The sequence below is a fragment of the Silene latifolia genome, chromosome 2 (assembly GCF_048544455.1).
Source record: "Silene latifolia isolate original U9 population chromosome 2, ASM4854445v1, whole genome shotgun sequence".
NCBI lineage: Eukaryota > Viridiplantae > Streptophyta > Magnoliopsida > Caryophyllales > Caryophyllaceae > Silene > Silene latifolia.
The window spans coordinates 84,927,678-84,945,161 of record NC_133527.1 but is presented as its reverse complement, the minus strand read 5'-3'; the positions used below and the strand labels follow the sequence as shown (position 1 = coordinate 84,945,161).

General features: G+C 37.3%; 1 protein-coding gene and 1 non-coding gene across 2 annotated transcripts; both read left to right on the top strand.

Annotated features, from left to right (window-relative positions):
- The first annotated feature begins 9,399 nt into the window (after positions 1-9,399).
- On the top strand, positions 9,400-10,062 carry LOC141641030 (uncharacterized). Its single transcript, XM_074449707.1, has one exon. The coding sequence runs from the start codon at positions 9,400-9,402 to the stop codon at positions 10,060-10,062; it is 663 nt and encodes a 220-aa protein (XP_074305808.1).
- A 3,362-nt stretch (positions 10,063-13,424) lies between these two features.
- On the top strand, positions 13,425-13,531 carry LOC141645153 (small nucleolar RNA R71). The gene has a single exon (XR_012544740.1). It is a non-coding gene; the product is annotated as a small nucleolar RNA R71 (small nucleolar RNA).
- Positions 13,532-17,484: the final 3,953 nt, after the last annotated feature.

Below are 17,484 nucleotides of genomic sequence, written 5' to 3'. Positions count from 1 at the left end.
ATGGTTAAGATACCATTGTGGCTATGTTATTTAAGAAATAGATTTTCTAGAATCGTTCTAGGCAATAAAGAACAATGAGAAATATTTACAACGGAAATTGAGTACACTTGCAATCATGAGATGTGCAAGAAGGATGAGTCCCGCACACTGTGAAAACAGTGGGAGCTATTCTAAGGCTAGAGCGCCTATGTCTTGATTGGATCTCGACACGTACTCAGAAAGTTTTGTAATGCAAATGTATACATTACAAAGGAAAACGAGTATGTAGTAAGGTTGAGTAAGGTACAAGAAGTTGATAAAACCTACTAACCAAAGCTTTCTCATAGGCTTAACATGATGAGTCATGTCATTTCAATTAAATTGAGATGAACAACTACATTTAAAATCAAACTGGATTATAGAATATGATGTAGTAATTAGGCATTGACTATTCATATGTGATAATCGCATTTGTCGTTCGAGTTTTATTCTAAAACTCTTATATTATACTTTGTTACATCCAAACGGGTTGTATGACGATATTGAACCCCGTTAAAGTGAACCCGAATTAACATAGTATTCGCCCATATTCACTTGTATGAGGTGACGTCTCGAAGTGACTAGAGTGTGATGCGATTGATGGCAAGTTCAAGTGCCATAGAGTCATGTGAGATGACTAGTCGATCACATAGGCAGACTGTTAGGAACACTTTGTCGGGCAGTGACCGCTTATAGAGTTCTGGCAAATTTATTTAGCCTGGTCGTGGCGAGAGCTACTATAGTATTCTAATGAGTCGATTCTTTTGACTAAAGACTGTTCGCCTAAGGTGGCACAGTTTCAGATTAACTTTGATTTGTGTTACTACGACCTTCGTAAATGGGGTCAAATGGGCATATTTTGGGTTATGATGGCTGTGGCTAGTCGAAGGGAATAAGTGCGATAGGAATTGTCCACCCCTTTGTCAGGGTTAAACAATATCTCAGGGCCACTCAAGGAGTAATGAACTGGAAATGCGTGGCCACGCTCGGAAGGTATCTATGGTAGATAATTACGGTCAATCAGTTATTCTCCAGATCGAGGAAACCACTCTCGATATGATCACTTGCAAGTACGACCTGAAAGACACCTTGCATTGAGTGGGAGATAGTAATAGGACAAGAGAATTGGTGACGCACACTTGTCGAGGACAAGTGGGAGATTGTTGGAGTAAGTGTCCCCGACAATAATGCGATCACAATTTTCGATCATATTGATCACATATTTAAATCTCATATCAAGAATACGAAAGGGATGATACATTACATATATAGTCAAGTGGTCCACACATATCAGTAATGATTGGCTGGCTAGAGTTTGACATTACTGTCGTGCGACGTTGGTGATCAGTTGATCCCTTAAGGTCACACCTAAAGGACGATTCCCTTAATTGAAAAAGATTAATTAATTGTATGATGATACGAGTTAATTAATTCCTTAAAATTGACTAAAGTTATTCGAACAAATTACTTGGAGAGATTTCGAGTTTTGAACTCGAGGCACGGAAATTATTATTTAATTATGCGATAATTAATTATTTGAGACGGGAATTAATAATTAACGGTTAATTATTAAAATTTGTACTAATTGACTAATGTGATTAGTATTGGCACGTAAAATATATGTGCAGTTGTATACGTATATTTACAGAGTGTTGTTGACCAAATTAATCGGAAATTATTTGAACATTAGACGATGTTTAAAATAAAATTACACGTGTTTGTGTGACAAATATAAGAACCAAAATGGACCCGTAAATGGGTCATTTGTACCGGGTAAAACATGCCTTGTTTTGTGTGCACTAGACACAAAAGAGACAAGTTTAAAGCATGCCTTGATTTCTATTGGTTACTCTAACCAAAGCAATTTTTGTCTAACCCATGCACAAAAGCTATTGGGCATGGAAAAGACAAAAACTACACTCCCTATACCCACTCAAAAAAAAACCGGCCACTCCCCCTTAACATACATTATTATTGTTGTTGTTCATTTTTATGAGAAGATAAGAAAAGGGTGAGAAAAATTAAGATTCTCTCTAAAATTACACAAGAAGTTTTGTGTTCTTTTTTTCATAAAAATTCTAATAAACTCCATATTATACTAGTGTAGTATTTATACACTTATTAGATTTAATTTAAGGTTACTTACATCAAGGTCTAATTAATCATTATGTGGGTATTTTGGGTTAGTCTTGGTGCAATCAAGAGGAGGTTTTCTACTTTGAAAACTTGGGTTATGGAGGATCATCCCAAAGTATTTGAGCTCAAGAACTAACAAGAAGGAGATCTTGTTGGTGCCCATATGATGACCGAAATTTATGACTAAATTAAATTATCACATATATGAATATGTATAGAAATGAGATATAGATTTCTATCAAGGGTAACACTCTTAATTGATTATTTAATCGATCGTATGACGATACGGGTTAATTAAATTACTTAAAATTGACGAGCGATTTTGGAAGTAATATTTACGTATCTCGTTATAATTTGATTAAATAAGATACGGTCTAAGTAATCGAATTGTTTTATTACTTAGATGAAATTATTGTTTACGGAAACAATTGAAACAGAATGAATTGATTATTATAAATATAGAATGTTGTAATTTATGACTCGGGAACTCATTTCGGTACAAGTAATTATGAATTACGAGGTTAACTTTATAAGTGACATATTTTATTAATATGTTGATTTTTAATTGTTAAAAATATATTTTATATATCAAATGTCATGAAACATGTTACATGTGATAAATTGACAAAATAATGTGTAAAATGGTTTTTCCATTTTACACCATATGTGCCAAAATAAGGAGGGAGTATTAGGCTTATTTTTGTGTTAATTATGTTTAGTGGAGGGCATAATTATAAGACCTAATGCATAGCCTTACATGCCTATAATTCGTGGGAAGATTTGAAGCTCATGCATTGGCCATTACCCACCCCTCCTACCCGGTTTTCCTTGTAGAAAAGACCAAAGGGTTTTCTCTATAATTTACCTAATATACTACATCATTATTTAGTGTATTATTCATTCTAACATCATCTAAAATATATAGTGTTAGAGAGATAAAATTACTTCTTCTTCTCCCTTCTCTTAACTGAAAATTAAGAGATCAAAATCAATATTTTTGGGTCAATTTTATTTAGATTAATATTGTTCTAGTATTAATAATATTAATCTTATTAAGAGGTTATCTTGGGTATTATTTCTTGGGAGGGATTCTAAACTTGAATCCTTTGTTCATCCAATATTAGGAGAGCTCAAGAACAAGTGAGTAGAAGAACTCATTTGTGTCCAATACTCCGATTTCTCAATGTAAGGAAAACGATTTCTTATTTATCTTTATTCATGTTTGCATGAATACGATCCAAATTAATTTTATGACTAAATTAAATTGTAACATATAAGAATATGTTGTAATAATGAGATATAGATTTCTAACAAGCGGTATCAGAGCCTTAGGTTGTTTGCATGCAAATCGGTTATAGTTTTTCCGAGTTATACGATTAACATATAAAACTTAAAAATTTGTGTTTATTATGGATTTTTATTGTTCATTTTATATAATAATGGCATTAAAATGTGATTTTATGACAAAAATGTCATTTTTGGACTAAAAGTAGCTAAACTTCGATTTTTCCAGTTGTTTTTGAATATGTTTTCACATATATTATATTTAGATGACCTGTAAAATTTCATAATTTTATGAGTTCTTATGCTCGAAATATAGATTTTTCATGATAAAAATTGAATTTAAATGATAAAATAGGTTAATATGAGAAATATTTCGAATCTGGTCATAGAAATTTAGTATGTTGTCACATGCAATTTTACAAGATGTGTGTAAAATAATTGGCTATAATGAAGTCTTATGCATGATTTATGAATTTTTGATGAAAAATAACATAAATAGTGACTTTAATTAGTATAAATTGCTAAAACATACTTCATGACTAAGGAAAAACGTCACATGTTGCATTTTATCACCTTTTTCAGATCTAAAATTGAAAAGTTGATAAATATAATTTTTCTCATATTTTTATGATAATATTTGATAAATCCGATAAACCGCAACATTGGTTTTCTCGATGAATTTCGAAATTTTTAACCTAAGTTTTTTTAACATTATGAGTGTCATGGTATTTTTCCAGAATGTTCATGAGTTTAAATTTCAAATCTTGAATTTATTTGAAATTTTTATGATTTATTTGAAGTTTATGGCTTTTATTGTAATTTTAAGTCCTTTTATGAACAATATTAAGAAATATAAAGTTAATTATAGCCAATATGTTAGTGGAGAGTAATTTTGAGTCCTAAGATGGTTAGGGTAATTAACTAATACATAAATGTGATTTTATGTAATTATTGTGATTTTAAAAGGTTGAATCACGCAAATCCGTAAAAACCGATTAATATACGATATTGGCTCCTTAAAGGCGATTTAGCATAAAATTGGGCATGTTCATACATATTATAATGCTGCATTTTATTTATGATTGTCATAATTTAATTTTATGAAAATTTTGAATTATGTAATTTTGCTTAGTATGGCCTTAGTTATAATTAGTATTACCCGAAATGAATGGGAATATTGATTCGGTTGTAATTTATTATGATCTCGTATCACCGTTTTGTAATTTAATAGATTTATTTTTATTTTAATTACAAATGTATAATAGGAAATTATGTAATTTATTTATTCCGGACTTCCTTGAAGACGGTGCCGCTCAAGAAGGCGGTCCATAAAAGACAGTGTTACCTCAAGATGCGTGCCAAAACCGAAGTTCAAGGGACCAATGGAGTTGATTTCCGAATATATAATAGGTTATTAGATTTACTATTTTTAGGAAGGCCATACTAGGATTTAATTTATGCTTTGCATTTTATTTATATGTCGCATGCATCGCTAAATCGCCATAACTAAAACATGCATTATTGATACCCGTCGTGAGGTGTCAAAAATTAATTTATAATCTCCAACTACAACTATAGCTAGCGGCAGTCGGGTCGAACCACAGAGAGGCAGACGTAATTTCTAGTTGTTTAAATTCGGCCTAAGGTAACAATAAGGTGGGGGTTGATTGGATTGGTCTATAGCTAATGAACAATAAAATAAAGTAAACTAAGCAAACGGATGAAATCAAGTATAAAAAGAGGTACTAAGATGGTCAGTTCGTTATAGCTTCGGCGGCAGCATACTAAACAGGTCTAAATCGAACACATGTGAGGCGGGAAAATAAGAGGTCCTCTCGGTCCACTCTTAACAAATAGCATCTTTCGATCTCGCTATAAGTCCCTAATATCACTAATACTAACTCTCGTCCTGAAAAGTGACTAATATCTAAACTTTACCTATCTTTCGATCTCAGCACAGTTTAGTCATTTTAATTGGTGATCTAACAACTTTCCCTATCTTTCGATCTAATGGGTCAGTCATAAATTAAGCATCTAACTGGTCGCATGCATTCGATTCGTTAAATACAACATTAAAATCAATTAAAACGAAAGGTAACCTCACGTGGTCAGTCGATCGACCAGGTATGGCGATCGATCGATCGACACGCGATTTCAGTCCAAATTAATACTACGCCGCCTACGCTATAATTCCCCTACATCCTAGCACAATTGATTTAGCTACTCATGGCTATGGCGAAAATAACAATAATATTGACGATAAAGACTACTGAATTCATGCTAAAAATAGTAGAACAAACAATTAACATAAACGATAATTGGCTTGGATTCTAACTAACAATTCTATACCTAACAACGCAATAAAGATGAACTGAAAGTAGAATAGAAGGAATACCGAAAATTGCAGAAGAATAGTAACGGAATGATTAGAAGTATGAATGAAAATCCGATGCAACCAATATTCCAAACCCTAACTATGATATTCTAAAACTGAATGTGAAACTTAGATAAAAACTGGATCAAAATTGGATGCCTATATCTGATGTTCTAGGTTACGTTATATAGCAAACATACGTAACTGTTATTATCAAAACCTAAACATAATGGGCTTCAAGTTCCTCGATCTTTTAATTCTCGTCTGGGATAGCAGCTTGGTCGATCGACTAAGCATGGCGATCGATCGATTGCTCTTGATGTCTTGTAAGCGGAACCGCAGTTGGTCAATCGACTGATGGTAGTGGTCGATCGACTGCTTGAGCTGCTACTTGACTTCTAAAATCTCGTGGATTTATCTTTTGGGCTTGAAATGTGCACCAAGCTCGTTCCTAAAGTGAATACTTCACGTCAAATGCAATGCAGGATACTCGGGGACGGATTTAGCTCGATTTCCGCTGGATTCTTCACATTTCTACAATAAAGTACAAAAACACGAAAGTAGACGGAAATGGGGGAAATGGTAGCTTAAACTACACAAATGAGCTCTGAAATGCGTGTAAAATGAGGTGCAAAACATCATATAAAAGACACGCATCAAACTTCCCCAAACCAAACCCTTGCTTGTCCCCAAGCAAGAACTAGACTCGATCTAATGACCTAATGGAACGAGTTCAATCTCAGAGCGAAATGCAATGTGTAAAGCCTAAACTAATTTAATGCACAACCAACAATCAATTAGCAAATGAATCATGCAAACGAGTTATGGAGTCGTTAAAAACTACTGAACCGTCAACTGTAGAGACTTATCAAATTGGACTCTCACGGGTCGCTCATATCACTCAAATAAGCACAGGTGAATAATGTAAAGTTAGAAAGAATTCATTCGTAGTGACACTCACCTAACTATGACCTATAAGAACATGCCTTCAATATAATATGAAAACAATCTCTATAACCGTACATATGCATTCCAACCAACAAAAGACCATGACACATGCCGAGGTATATATGGGATATGTGAGGTGTGGGTAAGAAGAGGTAAAACATTTATGGAAAAGTGGAGGTACAGATGATCAAGCTAGTACCAAAACGGAACCATATGGCAACATCCTTCTTCTTTCTCATAATCAAACGAATCGGTGCTATAGCCAGCACAAATCTCATAATCTCCAGGTATAAAAGTAATCAACTAACTCCCCATAAGATATGAATAATACATGGGAGCAAAACTCGCCAAAAGATAAGGATTTGAATTATGCGAATTTGATTTCTTTCTTTCTCACGAACCTCGGTCGATCGACCTATGATGTCAGTCGATCGACCGCTTAAACAGTACAGAACCTCTTTTTCATATTTTCGAATCATTCTTTTTCACTTTTTTTTTTCGTTTCAACTTTGTTTCTTTCCTCCTTCATTTCATTTTCCCAACTAAATCTCAATAAGAGCATTCACAACCAAAAACGAAGTAACAATCCCAACAACTAAGACTACTAGCTTGACAAGGGCAGGCTAAATGTAGGATGTAGTAAATGGGACAAAAAAGGATATTTTGGCAGTGTGGAGCTTATGGGTAAAACGAATAAAGGGAAACCTCTATCACATGTGTCAACAAACCACAAACCGAATGCATACAGGTATTAAGCAGATTAAGTTCATATTTATGCAAATTGATTTGACATGTCTCATAAGGAGTACTACTCACATCCTAGATAAACTGGTCATAGATGTCACCAGTTATAGGCTTTAAATCTCAGAAATATGATGTAGTTTGCCAATTTTCAAAGTCAAGTCTCAAGTTCAGCAAGAAATTTAACGAAAACTCGTGGGTATGCACTTATACGATTCTACTAATAACATGTTAATTAGCAAGGCTTAGGCATAAACGAATACAAATGCAATGTCATCATGAGAATACTACCGTTCCGAGTCATATTATGGGTGACCCTATGAATCCTTCTCTTATCACCAGGGAGAGGGAAGCTATGGAGAATTTTAGAGTTTTGACCAAGGCAAAGTATAGTTTTCTGCAGCAGAAAGCCAAGATTAAATGGACGGATGATAGGGATATTAATTCTGCTTACTTTCATGTCAGCATAAAGAAGAGATGCATCAGAAATACTATTATTCAGATTGAAGATCAGCATGGGAACATGTGTACTGATAATCAGAGTATTCAGGATGCTTTCTTAGAGTATTATAATGGACTCCTTGGTAGTAGAAAGGTAACTGAACATGTGAGACCTGCAGTCCTTGAATTTGGGAAATTTTGTACAGAGGAACACATTTCTATTCTGAATAAGCCAGTGCTCTCTGAGGAGGTCAAACAGGTGGTCTTTTCCATTCCTATTGATAAAGCCCCTGGTCCAGATGGGTACTCAAGTGGATTTTTAAGGGACTCCTGGGATTTGATTGGGAGTGATGTGGTTGATGCTGTTTAAGATTTCTTCAATACTGGTCAACTACTAACTCAATGAATACAACAAACATTAGCTTTGATTCCTAAGTGTGAGAGACCTACCTCGTTAAACGATTCGGACCCATTGCTTGCCGCAATGTACTTTACAAGGTTATCTCTAAAATTCTTTGCAATAGGCTTGCCCTGGTATTGCTCGATCGATACATGAAAGTCAAGGAGCATTTGTACAAGGTAGGTCCATTATTGAGAATGTTCGATATGCCGGGACATAGTGCATCAATACTCTAGGAAAAATGTTTCTCCCAGATGTTTATTCAAAGTTGATTTGCAGAAAGCCTATGAATCTTTGTAGAATGGGAGTTTGTGGCACAATTGTTGGTTGGACTGAAGTTTCCTAACAAATTTATTGACCTCCTGATGACTTGCATAACAACTACTTCCTATACCTTAGTCTTGAATGGAAGCAACTTTGGGTACTTCAAGGGTAAGAGGGGACTCAGGCAGGGTGATCCAGTCTCTCCTCTTATTTTTACAATCTGTATGGATTATTTGACAAGGCTCATTGCCTATGCCACAGCCAGATGGCCATTTCATTATCATCCACAATGCAAAGGAATTAAGCTAACTCACCTCATGTTTGCAGATGATCTCCTGATGTTTTGCAAAGGAGATGCCCCATCTATTCTCCTCCTTGTTAAAGCTTTCACCTCCTTTTCTAATGCATCAGGTTTGCAGATGAACAATGCAAAGTCAGAAATATTTTTTAATGGCATGAATGAGGACTTGCAGATGATATTCTATCGATCACGGCTTTCGGGAAGGGGAAATGCCTTTTAGATATTTAGGGGTCCCAATTCAGCCAGGGAAAGTATCAAAGAAAGAATGTAGCAGTCTTGTGGAGAAAATGATGACAAGGATCAGAAGTATTGGTGCAAAAAAGCTATACAATTACTGGGCAACAATGTTTGTCATTCCTAAAGCTGCTATTAAGAGAATTGAGGAAAGCCAGCACTTGGAACATAGCTTCAGTTGGAAAATTGGTGAACTGGATATATGTGAAGGCTGACAGGCTATGGATTAAGTGGATAGATAGTGTTTATCTCAAAGGGATGGACTGGAATGACTATACACCTGCAAATGACTCAACTTGGACTTGGAAGACTATTTGTAAGGTGAAGGAGCAGCTTAAACATGGATTCATTGACAACTGTTGGGCTCCTCATCAAAAAGGATATACAATTAGCCATGGATATGATTGGCTTATGGGAACAACTCCTACTCAGCATTGGACAAAAATAGGTTGGAATGAATGGAATGTGCCCAAACATTCCTTCAATTCATGGTTGATAATGCAGGGTGGATTGAATACCAAAGTCAGGCTCTTTTCGTATGGATGCTGTCAGGATGACCTGTGTATCCTGTGTGCAGAACAGGCTGAAACAAATGAGCATCTCTTTACTGAATGTAAATTCAGTTGTCAAGTTCAGCAATATGTTGAAGACTGGATTGAACGTCCTTTCCCCACTGATAGTGAGCTGCTGAATGTTTCTGATAGCAGCATGAAATGGAAGGCTCTAGCTTTGGTGCTCTCGTGCTACAGGTACACAGTTTGGCATCAACGCAATCTTGCTCGAACTCAGTTCAGTGTAGCCATGCCTGTGTTAGTGGCAGAACGGATGAAGATAGTGGTCCAACAACAAATTTGCAATTTTACTGATCGAAGAGGAGGACAACATGAGTTGAATGCAAGGACTTGGATTGGTTTCTGTTAATAGGAATGCTTTGTTTCTATTTGTAGAAAGCTTTTTGGTCCTTTTGTAATTGGATATGTCTTTTTGAAATATATATATATACTCACATTTCACCTAAAAAAAATAAAATAAACGTGCATTTTATTTGAATTTTTTGAAAATTTTCAAATTTTTCAAATTTTTTTTTTTGAATATAAGAATGAAATAAACAATGCAAAACAAAATGTAAACGTGAATGCAAGCAAATGATATGCGACGCAAAACCCGTCCCCAAACCAAATCGCACAATGTCCCCATTGTGCAAAATCATGTAATGAAGAAAAGAGAAATAGGAATTTGCGAGAAAGTAAATAAAAATGACGTGAAGTGGAAATCAGGAACTTACAAGACTTTAAGCGCAGCAAAGGAAACCTCCCCAAACCAGCGTGAGCTAGGAGGTTTCAGTAGCCAGCAGTGCTACTAATAAGTACCTGAAAGACAAAACAAAACCCACGTATAAAATCGAGAAGGACAATAATGAAGCGGTATTATGTGCATAATTTGGAAAAATAGAAGAAATAAATAAAATGACGGAAGATAAAGTGGAGTAGAAAACTCCCTTAATTCCGCAAATCGACCAAACATAGCAGGAGAGAGGTCGTAAACAGGTACAGCAGTGCAGGTCAGTCGATCGAGCACATAGCTCAGTCGATCGACCGAGGTGAAAGGAAAAAGAGCACGGAACTGCGGATCGTCGATCGACCACTCGAGGCGATCGATCGATCAAGATACTCTTTGTAACTTCTTATTTCTTCGTATTTGCTCAATTACTTGAGCTAAAGAGGTCTAAAAACCTGCAAATGCACAATAATATGCGCCCAAAATTGCGCAAAACCCAAAATAAAGTCTAAAGTGCATAAAATCCTAAGCAAGCAAAATAAAATGCGAAGTTTCGCGCACACAAAAGCAATAAAAAGTGTCTAACAAAAGCAAATAAAATATTTGGAAAACATGGGATCAACTAGTAGTTGAGCAAGAACGGCCACGGAATGGCCCACTTCGTCGACTTCTGGCTACTAGAGGTAGCCTCAATGGTGCTTATCTTATCATTTGCACCCTTCTTAGCTTCCACGTCCGTATGGCTCAACGGATCAACACTTTCAACATCTCCCCAGTTAATGACTTCTTCAGACTCGTCAAAGTCCAAGTCAGACTCCCTTGCCTTGACCGGTTCATCATCAACTTCCTCATCAGTGGCATAGCTAAGGCAACCAAGACCTCCTCGTGAAACGATTGGCTTCTTTGCGGCTGGAGTGACTTGCAGCTCTTTCTTCCCCAAACCAGCTCCTGCAATATCAGAAATAGACAAATCTTCCTCCAATTTGCTCCCAATCTGGGGCGGAGGGGTTACAACAGGAATAGAGATAGGTAAATCAGGAAGCACAAAGTACGATTTCTTGTCAGAAACCGTATTACAAGTCACAGGCCACATGGGGTCCTTTTTCTTAGTAGGTTGGGCAAAGACAATAGAATGCTTGCCTACTTTAAAAGTCAAGGTACCTAGACCAACATCTATGACTGCACCAGCAGTGTGCAGAAATGGCCTACCCAAAATAATGGGGATATGGGCATCCTCAGGCATGTCAAGTAAAACGAAGTCAACGGAGAAGAAAAACTTCCCTATTTGGACAGGAATGTCCTCTAAGACTTCTATTGGCTGGACTGCAGATCGGTCGACCCATGTCTGTCATCATATCATCACTGCGAACCTAGTCAATTTGAGCTTCCTAGCTAGACTCAAAGGCATGATGCTTATACTAGCTCCTAAGTCACATAATGCCTTCTCAATAGAGAAGGTACCTATATTGCAAGGAACAGAAAAGCTACCCGGGTCCTCTAGCTTATGGGGTGCAGTATGAGACAAATAAGAGCACGACTCTTTGGTTAATGCGACAGTATGCACATTTTCAAGTGACTTTTTCTTAAACAAGAGTTGTTTCATGAATTTAGTGTAGGCAGGCACTTGATTGACCAACTCAAGGAAAGGAACTTGTACATTCAAACTACGAATAACCTTTTCAAATTTATTGAAAGATACCTGTTCCTTTGTCGGCACTAGTCTCTCTGGATACGGGGCCGAGAGAAGTACCTTAGCCCTCTCTTCTAAGTCTCGCATGCTGGCATCCGTGGACTTTGGCTGAAAGTCCACCACCTTCTCCTTATTGAAGCTTGAACCCTCCTCAGACCGTCTCAAATGTGAGCCATTGACTGACATTGGGTCGAACTTCGGAATCGGGACGGACCCATCAACACTCGGGTCTTGCCCCAACCCTTTCGGAGTTATCGAACCCCGGAACAAATGGTCTCTTAAATTATCGGGCATTGAAGGACGAAATTTCTCAATATCAGCAGGGGTCTCAGTCGATCGACCACCATGCTCAGTCGATCGACTGAGGTGTACGATTCGTAAGCTCTCTGTAACGCGCATATCGATCGATCGGCCAAAGGGTATATCGATCGATCGACCGATATACCGGTAGACGCCTTATTCTTGTTATTTTTCGTTAAAGCTTTTTTTGACTCGGTTCCGCCTCATTCTTTTCAGGGGCATCCTCGACCATAGCGAGGCCCCTCCAGGGGTAGACCCACTCCTCAAAGTAATGGCATTCGGGGTCTCTTTCGGTCGGTTTGAGTTGGTAAGTGTCGGGAGCTCGAGTGGTACTCTTACTAGCCAATTGAGCAATTTGGCTCTCTAGTAGCTTCATCCCGGCCTCTCTAGCTTGGGACTCCTTTGACAAGTTCTTAAACTCGGTAAAATCGGAATGCTGGGATTGTTCTTTCTTTGCGGCACATAGGGAGGTTTTTGGTATTGTTGTTGCTTATGATGAGGGGGCACATAAGCTTGCTTTGCTTCTTCTTCTTGTTGTGGAGGTTGAGTCGGATTCGGGACATTCGGCTACTCCACCTCAAGTTGGAGTGGACATTCGGCTCATAGTACGTGTTTGTCTGCCTATAGTGTTGAAAGGCGGCACAAGACTCAAAGGGGACAGAACAATTTTCCGAGACATGCCCCTCAGCTCCACATCTTCTACAGACGAAAGGACCGTCTGAAACAGCGTTAACATGGTACATCCCTCCTTTGGAAGCTCCTCCCAACTTATATTTGTCAAACCTTGCAGTGAGAGCTTCTAGTGCAAAGAACGAGAGGAAGATTCGTGACTCTCCTCTGGTTTCCTCTCAAATTCCCATATTCACCTTATGAGTGGCCAAATCATCGATGATCTTCCACCCCTTAGTCTCTCCCATGTTCTCAGCAAATCGGCCATTGGTGCATGACATCCAAAATAGCCCTCGATCGTCATACTGACCCATTATAGAAGCGATTGCAAAGGCTCCATTTTTCGAACCCATGGTGCGGTATGGTTCGCACCAGTTTCTTGAAACGGACCCATGCTTCATGAAAGTTCTCATCAGGCCCTTGTTTAAAGCTCGTGATCTGAGCTCTAATGACATTCGTCTTCGAGGCAGAGAAGTACTTTTTGTAGAATGCCAGGGCTAAGGAGTTCCAGTCGGTGATCCCATGAGCAGCTCGGTCCAGATCTCTATACCACTCTCTTGCAGCATCACGAAGGGAGATAATGAACATGGTCTCCTTGATCATGTCTTGGGTCACACCGGCCGGCGGGGGTATAGATCAGCAATAATCAATAAAAATCTCCATGTGCTTGGCTGCATCTTCATTTGCAGCTCCCCCGAACTGGTTTCTCTCAACCAGGTTAATATAGGAAGGCTTTGGCTCGAATTTTCTCGCCTCCCCAGGTAGTTCGAATCCTTTGTAGAGATTCGCGGTTTGTAGGCTCGAGTGACTAGCAATGGTTGCTTCTTGACCATGCGGGATTTCGGAGAAGTAACTGTCTCAATTTGAAGAAGTAGAGGCGGGAGATGTAGGTGGATCTCCTTGACAGAGCGTCTCGTAGTAGCTTGACAGAGTACTCAGCTCTTCCTCTGTCGGTAATACCCTTTGTGATCGTCTCAACTCGCGCAAGGATTTCTAGATCTCAGGATTTAATGGTACTAGTTCACCACCCTGTGACCTGCGCATAAGAAGAAACTACAAAAAGAATATAAGAAAAGTTTAAGGAACGGAAGTCCCTTAAACTAAAGAAAGACTGAATAAAAACAACTAAAAATTAGAACAATTGCCTCCCCGGTAACGGCGCCAAAATTTGATACCCGTCGTGAGGTGTCAAAAATTAATTTATAATCTCCAACTACAACTATAGCTAGCGGCAGTCGGGTCGAACCACAGAGAGGCAGACATAATTTCTAGTTGTTTAAATAGCACTTGTTAGTTATTTAGACCTAATTAATACTCATCTTATGATATTAAAGTTACAAATTAATATAATGTGGTCTAAATCTACATGCATGCAAATAAAATGTATAAAAGTTGGTTTTAAACCATCTTAAGACAAAAGTTCCTTACATTAAAAATGGGCACAACTCAAGGACTCCTTTCTTGATGTTGTTCTTGTGCTAAAATGTTAAGGATGATCCTCCAAATACTAGTACCCAAAGTTGAGTACCTCCTATGGTGGCACCCAAGAAGTACCCAAAATCTCTACTATTATTGACTAGATAATAAGTAGAAATAACCCTTAAATATATTAGTAATATTACTACTATAGTAATATTGATGTATATTATTATAAGATGAGTTTATATTTATCTTTGATAAAGATTGGATGGTGAAATAAGAATAACAATTGTTCTTATTTGAACAAAAACACAACCGACCAACATAGAGCTTCTTGTGGAATTTTTGACAAAAAAATTCTAACACCACAAAGCCATTATGTGTTTTTGTATTTATAGGCAAGGATAATGGGGAACATGAATGGATAATGACATCACAATTTGGCAAAAATTTACCAAATAGTTGGTGATCATCCACTCACCAAAAACGGCCTATTTAATAATTATGGGTCTTATTTGACTTTTGACATTTGTCCCACAAATGCTTATAAGTCACATATTTAATTATCTTACATAATTAAATATTAATTTAATTTATTTAACACTTAAATAATATAAATTAACTACCAATGACTACTTAACTATTAAGTAATCATAAGACCATTTTATCAACATACAATGTGTCAATATTAACCCATTTAGCTAATTTTACAACTCCTTGTAAAATTTAATAGCTAATTACATCCGCCTCACAAAATACACCAATCGTATAAAATTAATTAATTAACAATTAATTAATAAATTCTAATAAATCTCCTTGTCCCGAGTTCGTAACCCGTCATCAAATATAAAACTCACTTGACTATCCTTTAGTTAATAATATTTAAGGGACTAATTAAACTGTATCTAACACAAATAATTAGTTTTTCAGTTGGGGATCCTTCCTATAGGTGTGACCTAAAGGGATCAGCTGATCACCGCCGTCACACGACAGTAATGTCAAACTCTAGTCAGCCAATCATTACCTATTAACGATGACCAGCTGACGAATAAATAAATAAATCCCTGATATTCCTTTTACGAGATTTATTATGTAAACGCACTCATTGTGGAGGACACTACTCCAACAATCTCCCACTTGTCTGACACAAGTGTGCGTTACCAATTCTCTTGTCCAATAATATCTCCCACTCAATGCAAGATGTCTTCCAGGTCGTTCTTGCACGTGATCATATCATAAAGTGGTTTCCTCGATCGGAGAATGATGTATCGACCGGATAATCTACTATAGATCTCATCCGAGCGTGGCCACGCATTCATAGTTATCTCTCCTCGAGTGGCCTTGAGATAAAATATGACTTAAAAGGACAATCCTGTTGACCTATTTTCTTCATTCGATACAGATCACAATGACCCAGTAAATGCTCATCGGCCTCCTTTTACGGTGCGACCTAGAACAAAAAACCAAAGCCACCGAAAAACCGTACCAACTCAGACAAATAGTCACCAGTCTAAAGAATTGTCTCGAAGGAATAAATAGAAGTCCTCGCCACGACCTAGCAACAAAAGGACTCTATAAACGGTCACTGTCCGACAAATTGTCTCACAATATGCCTATGTAATCGACCGGTCATCACTATGACCATATGACGATCGAACTGTCATCTATCGCCTTACAATCTAGTCACTCTGAGACGTCACCTCATTAAGTAACTAGGGACAAAATACAATGTTAATCCAGCTCACTTAATAGGGTTTGACATTGTCTTTACAACCTATTTGGAGAAAACAAAGTATATAAATTCAGATATAAAACTGAATATAACGATAAATGCAACTTATCATATATGAAATAATAAATACAATATTTTGATTATTACATATCATATAATTTACAAATGATTCGGCATTCGTCTCAACCCCATCGAAACTACATGACTATGATGTTTAGCTTGAGACAATGGCTTGGTTAAAGGATCAGCGATGTTGTCAGTTGTCCCAACCTTACAAACTGTAATTTCTTTCCTTTCGATTAAATCTCTAATTACATGAAATTTCCTAAGTACATGCCTAGACTTGTTACTAGACTTGGGCTCTTTTGCTTGAAAAATAGCCCCATTGTTATCACAATACAAAGTGATAGGATCCTCGGCGGTCGGAACTACTTTCGGTCCCTCTAAAATTGCCTAATCCAAATGACTTCCTTTGCGGCTTCAGAGGATGCAATGTACTCACTTCCGTTGTAGAATCGTGATCCACGAGACTTTTTGAAACTTCTCCAAAGCAAACCGCCCCTCTGTTCAACAAAAAGACAAAACCAGCTTGGGATTTCAAATCATTCCTGTCGGTTTGGAAACTGGCATCCGTATAACCTCTTATACGTAATTGAGATTCTCCTCCAAACACTAAGAATGAATCTTTAGTCCTTCTCAAGTAGTACTTGAGAATATTCTTGACGGCTATCCAGTGACTCTCACCGGAGTTTTCTCGAAAACGACTCGTCATACTCAAAGCATACGAGACGTCGGGACGAGAACACATCATAGCATACATGATCGACCCAACAACGGAAGCATAGGGAATCGATTTCATGCGTTCAATATCCTTAGGCTCAGTAGGACACTGTGACTTACTCAAAGTGATCCCACTGCCCATAGGTAGAAAACCTCTCTTGGAGTTTTTCATATTGAATCGGTCAAGAATCTTATCGATATATGCTTCTTGACTCAATGCTAATATCCTATTGGATCTATCCCTATAGATCCGGATACCCAAGATGCGCTGAGCTTCTCCCAAATCTTTCATTTGGAAGTGATTTCCCAACCACTTCTTAACAGAAGCAAGCATATCAACATCATTCCCAATGAGTAATATGTCGTCCACATAAAGAAGTAAGAAAACAACTTTACTCCCACTAAACTTCATGTATAAACATGGTTCCTCAACACTTCGAGAAAAACCATTCTGTTTAATAACATGATCAAAACG

Coding starts and splice junctions, on each gene's coding strand:
- LOC141641030 (XM_074449707.1), top strand. CDS start 9,400: ATGGACTGGAATGACTATACACCTGCAAATGACTCAACTTGGACTTGG.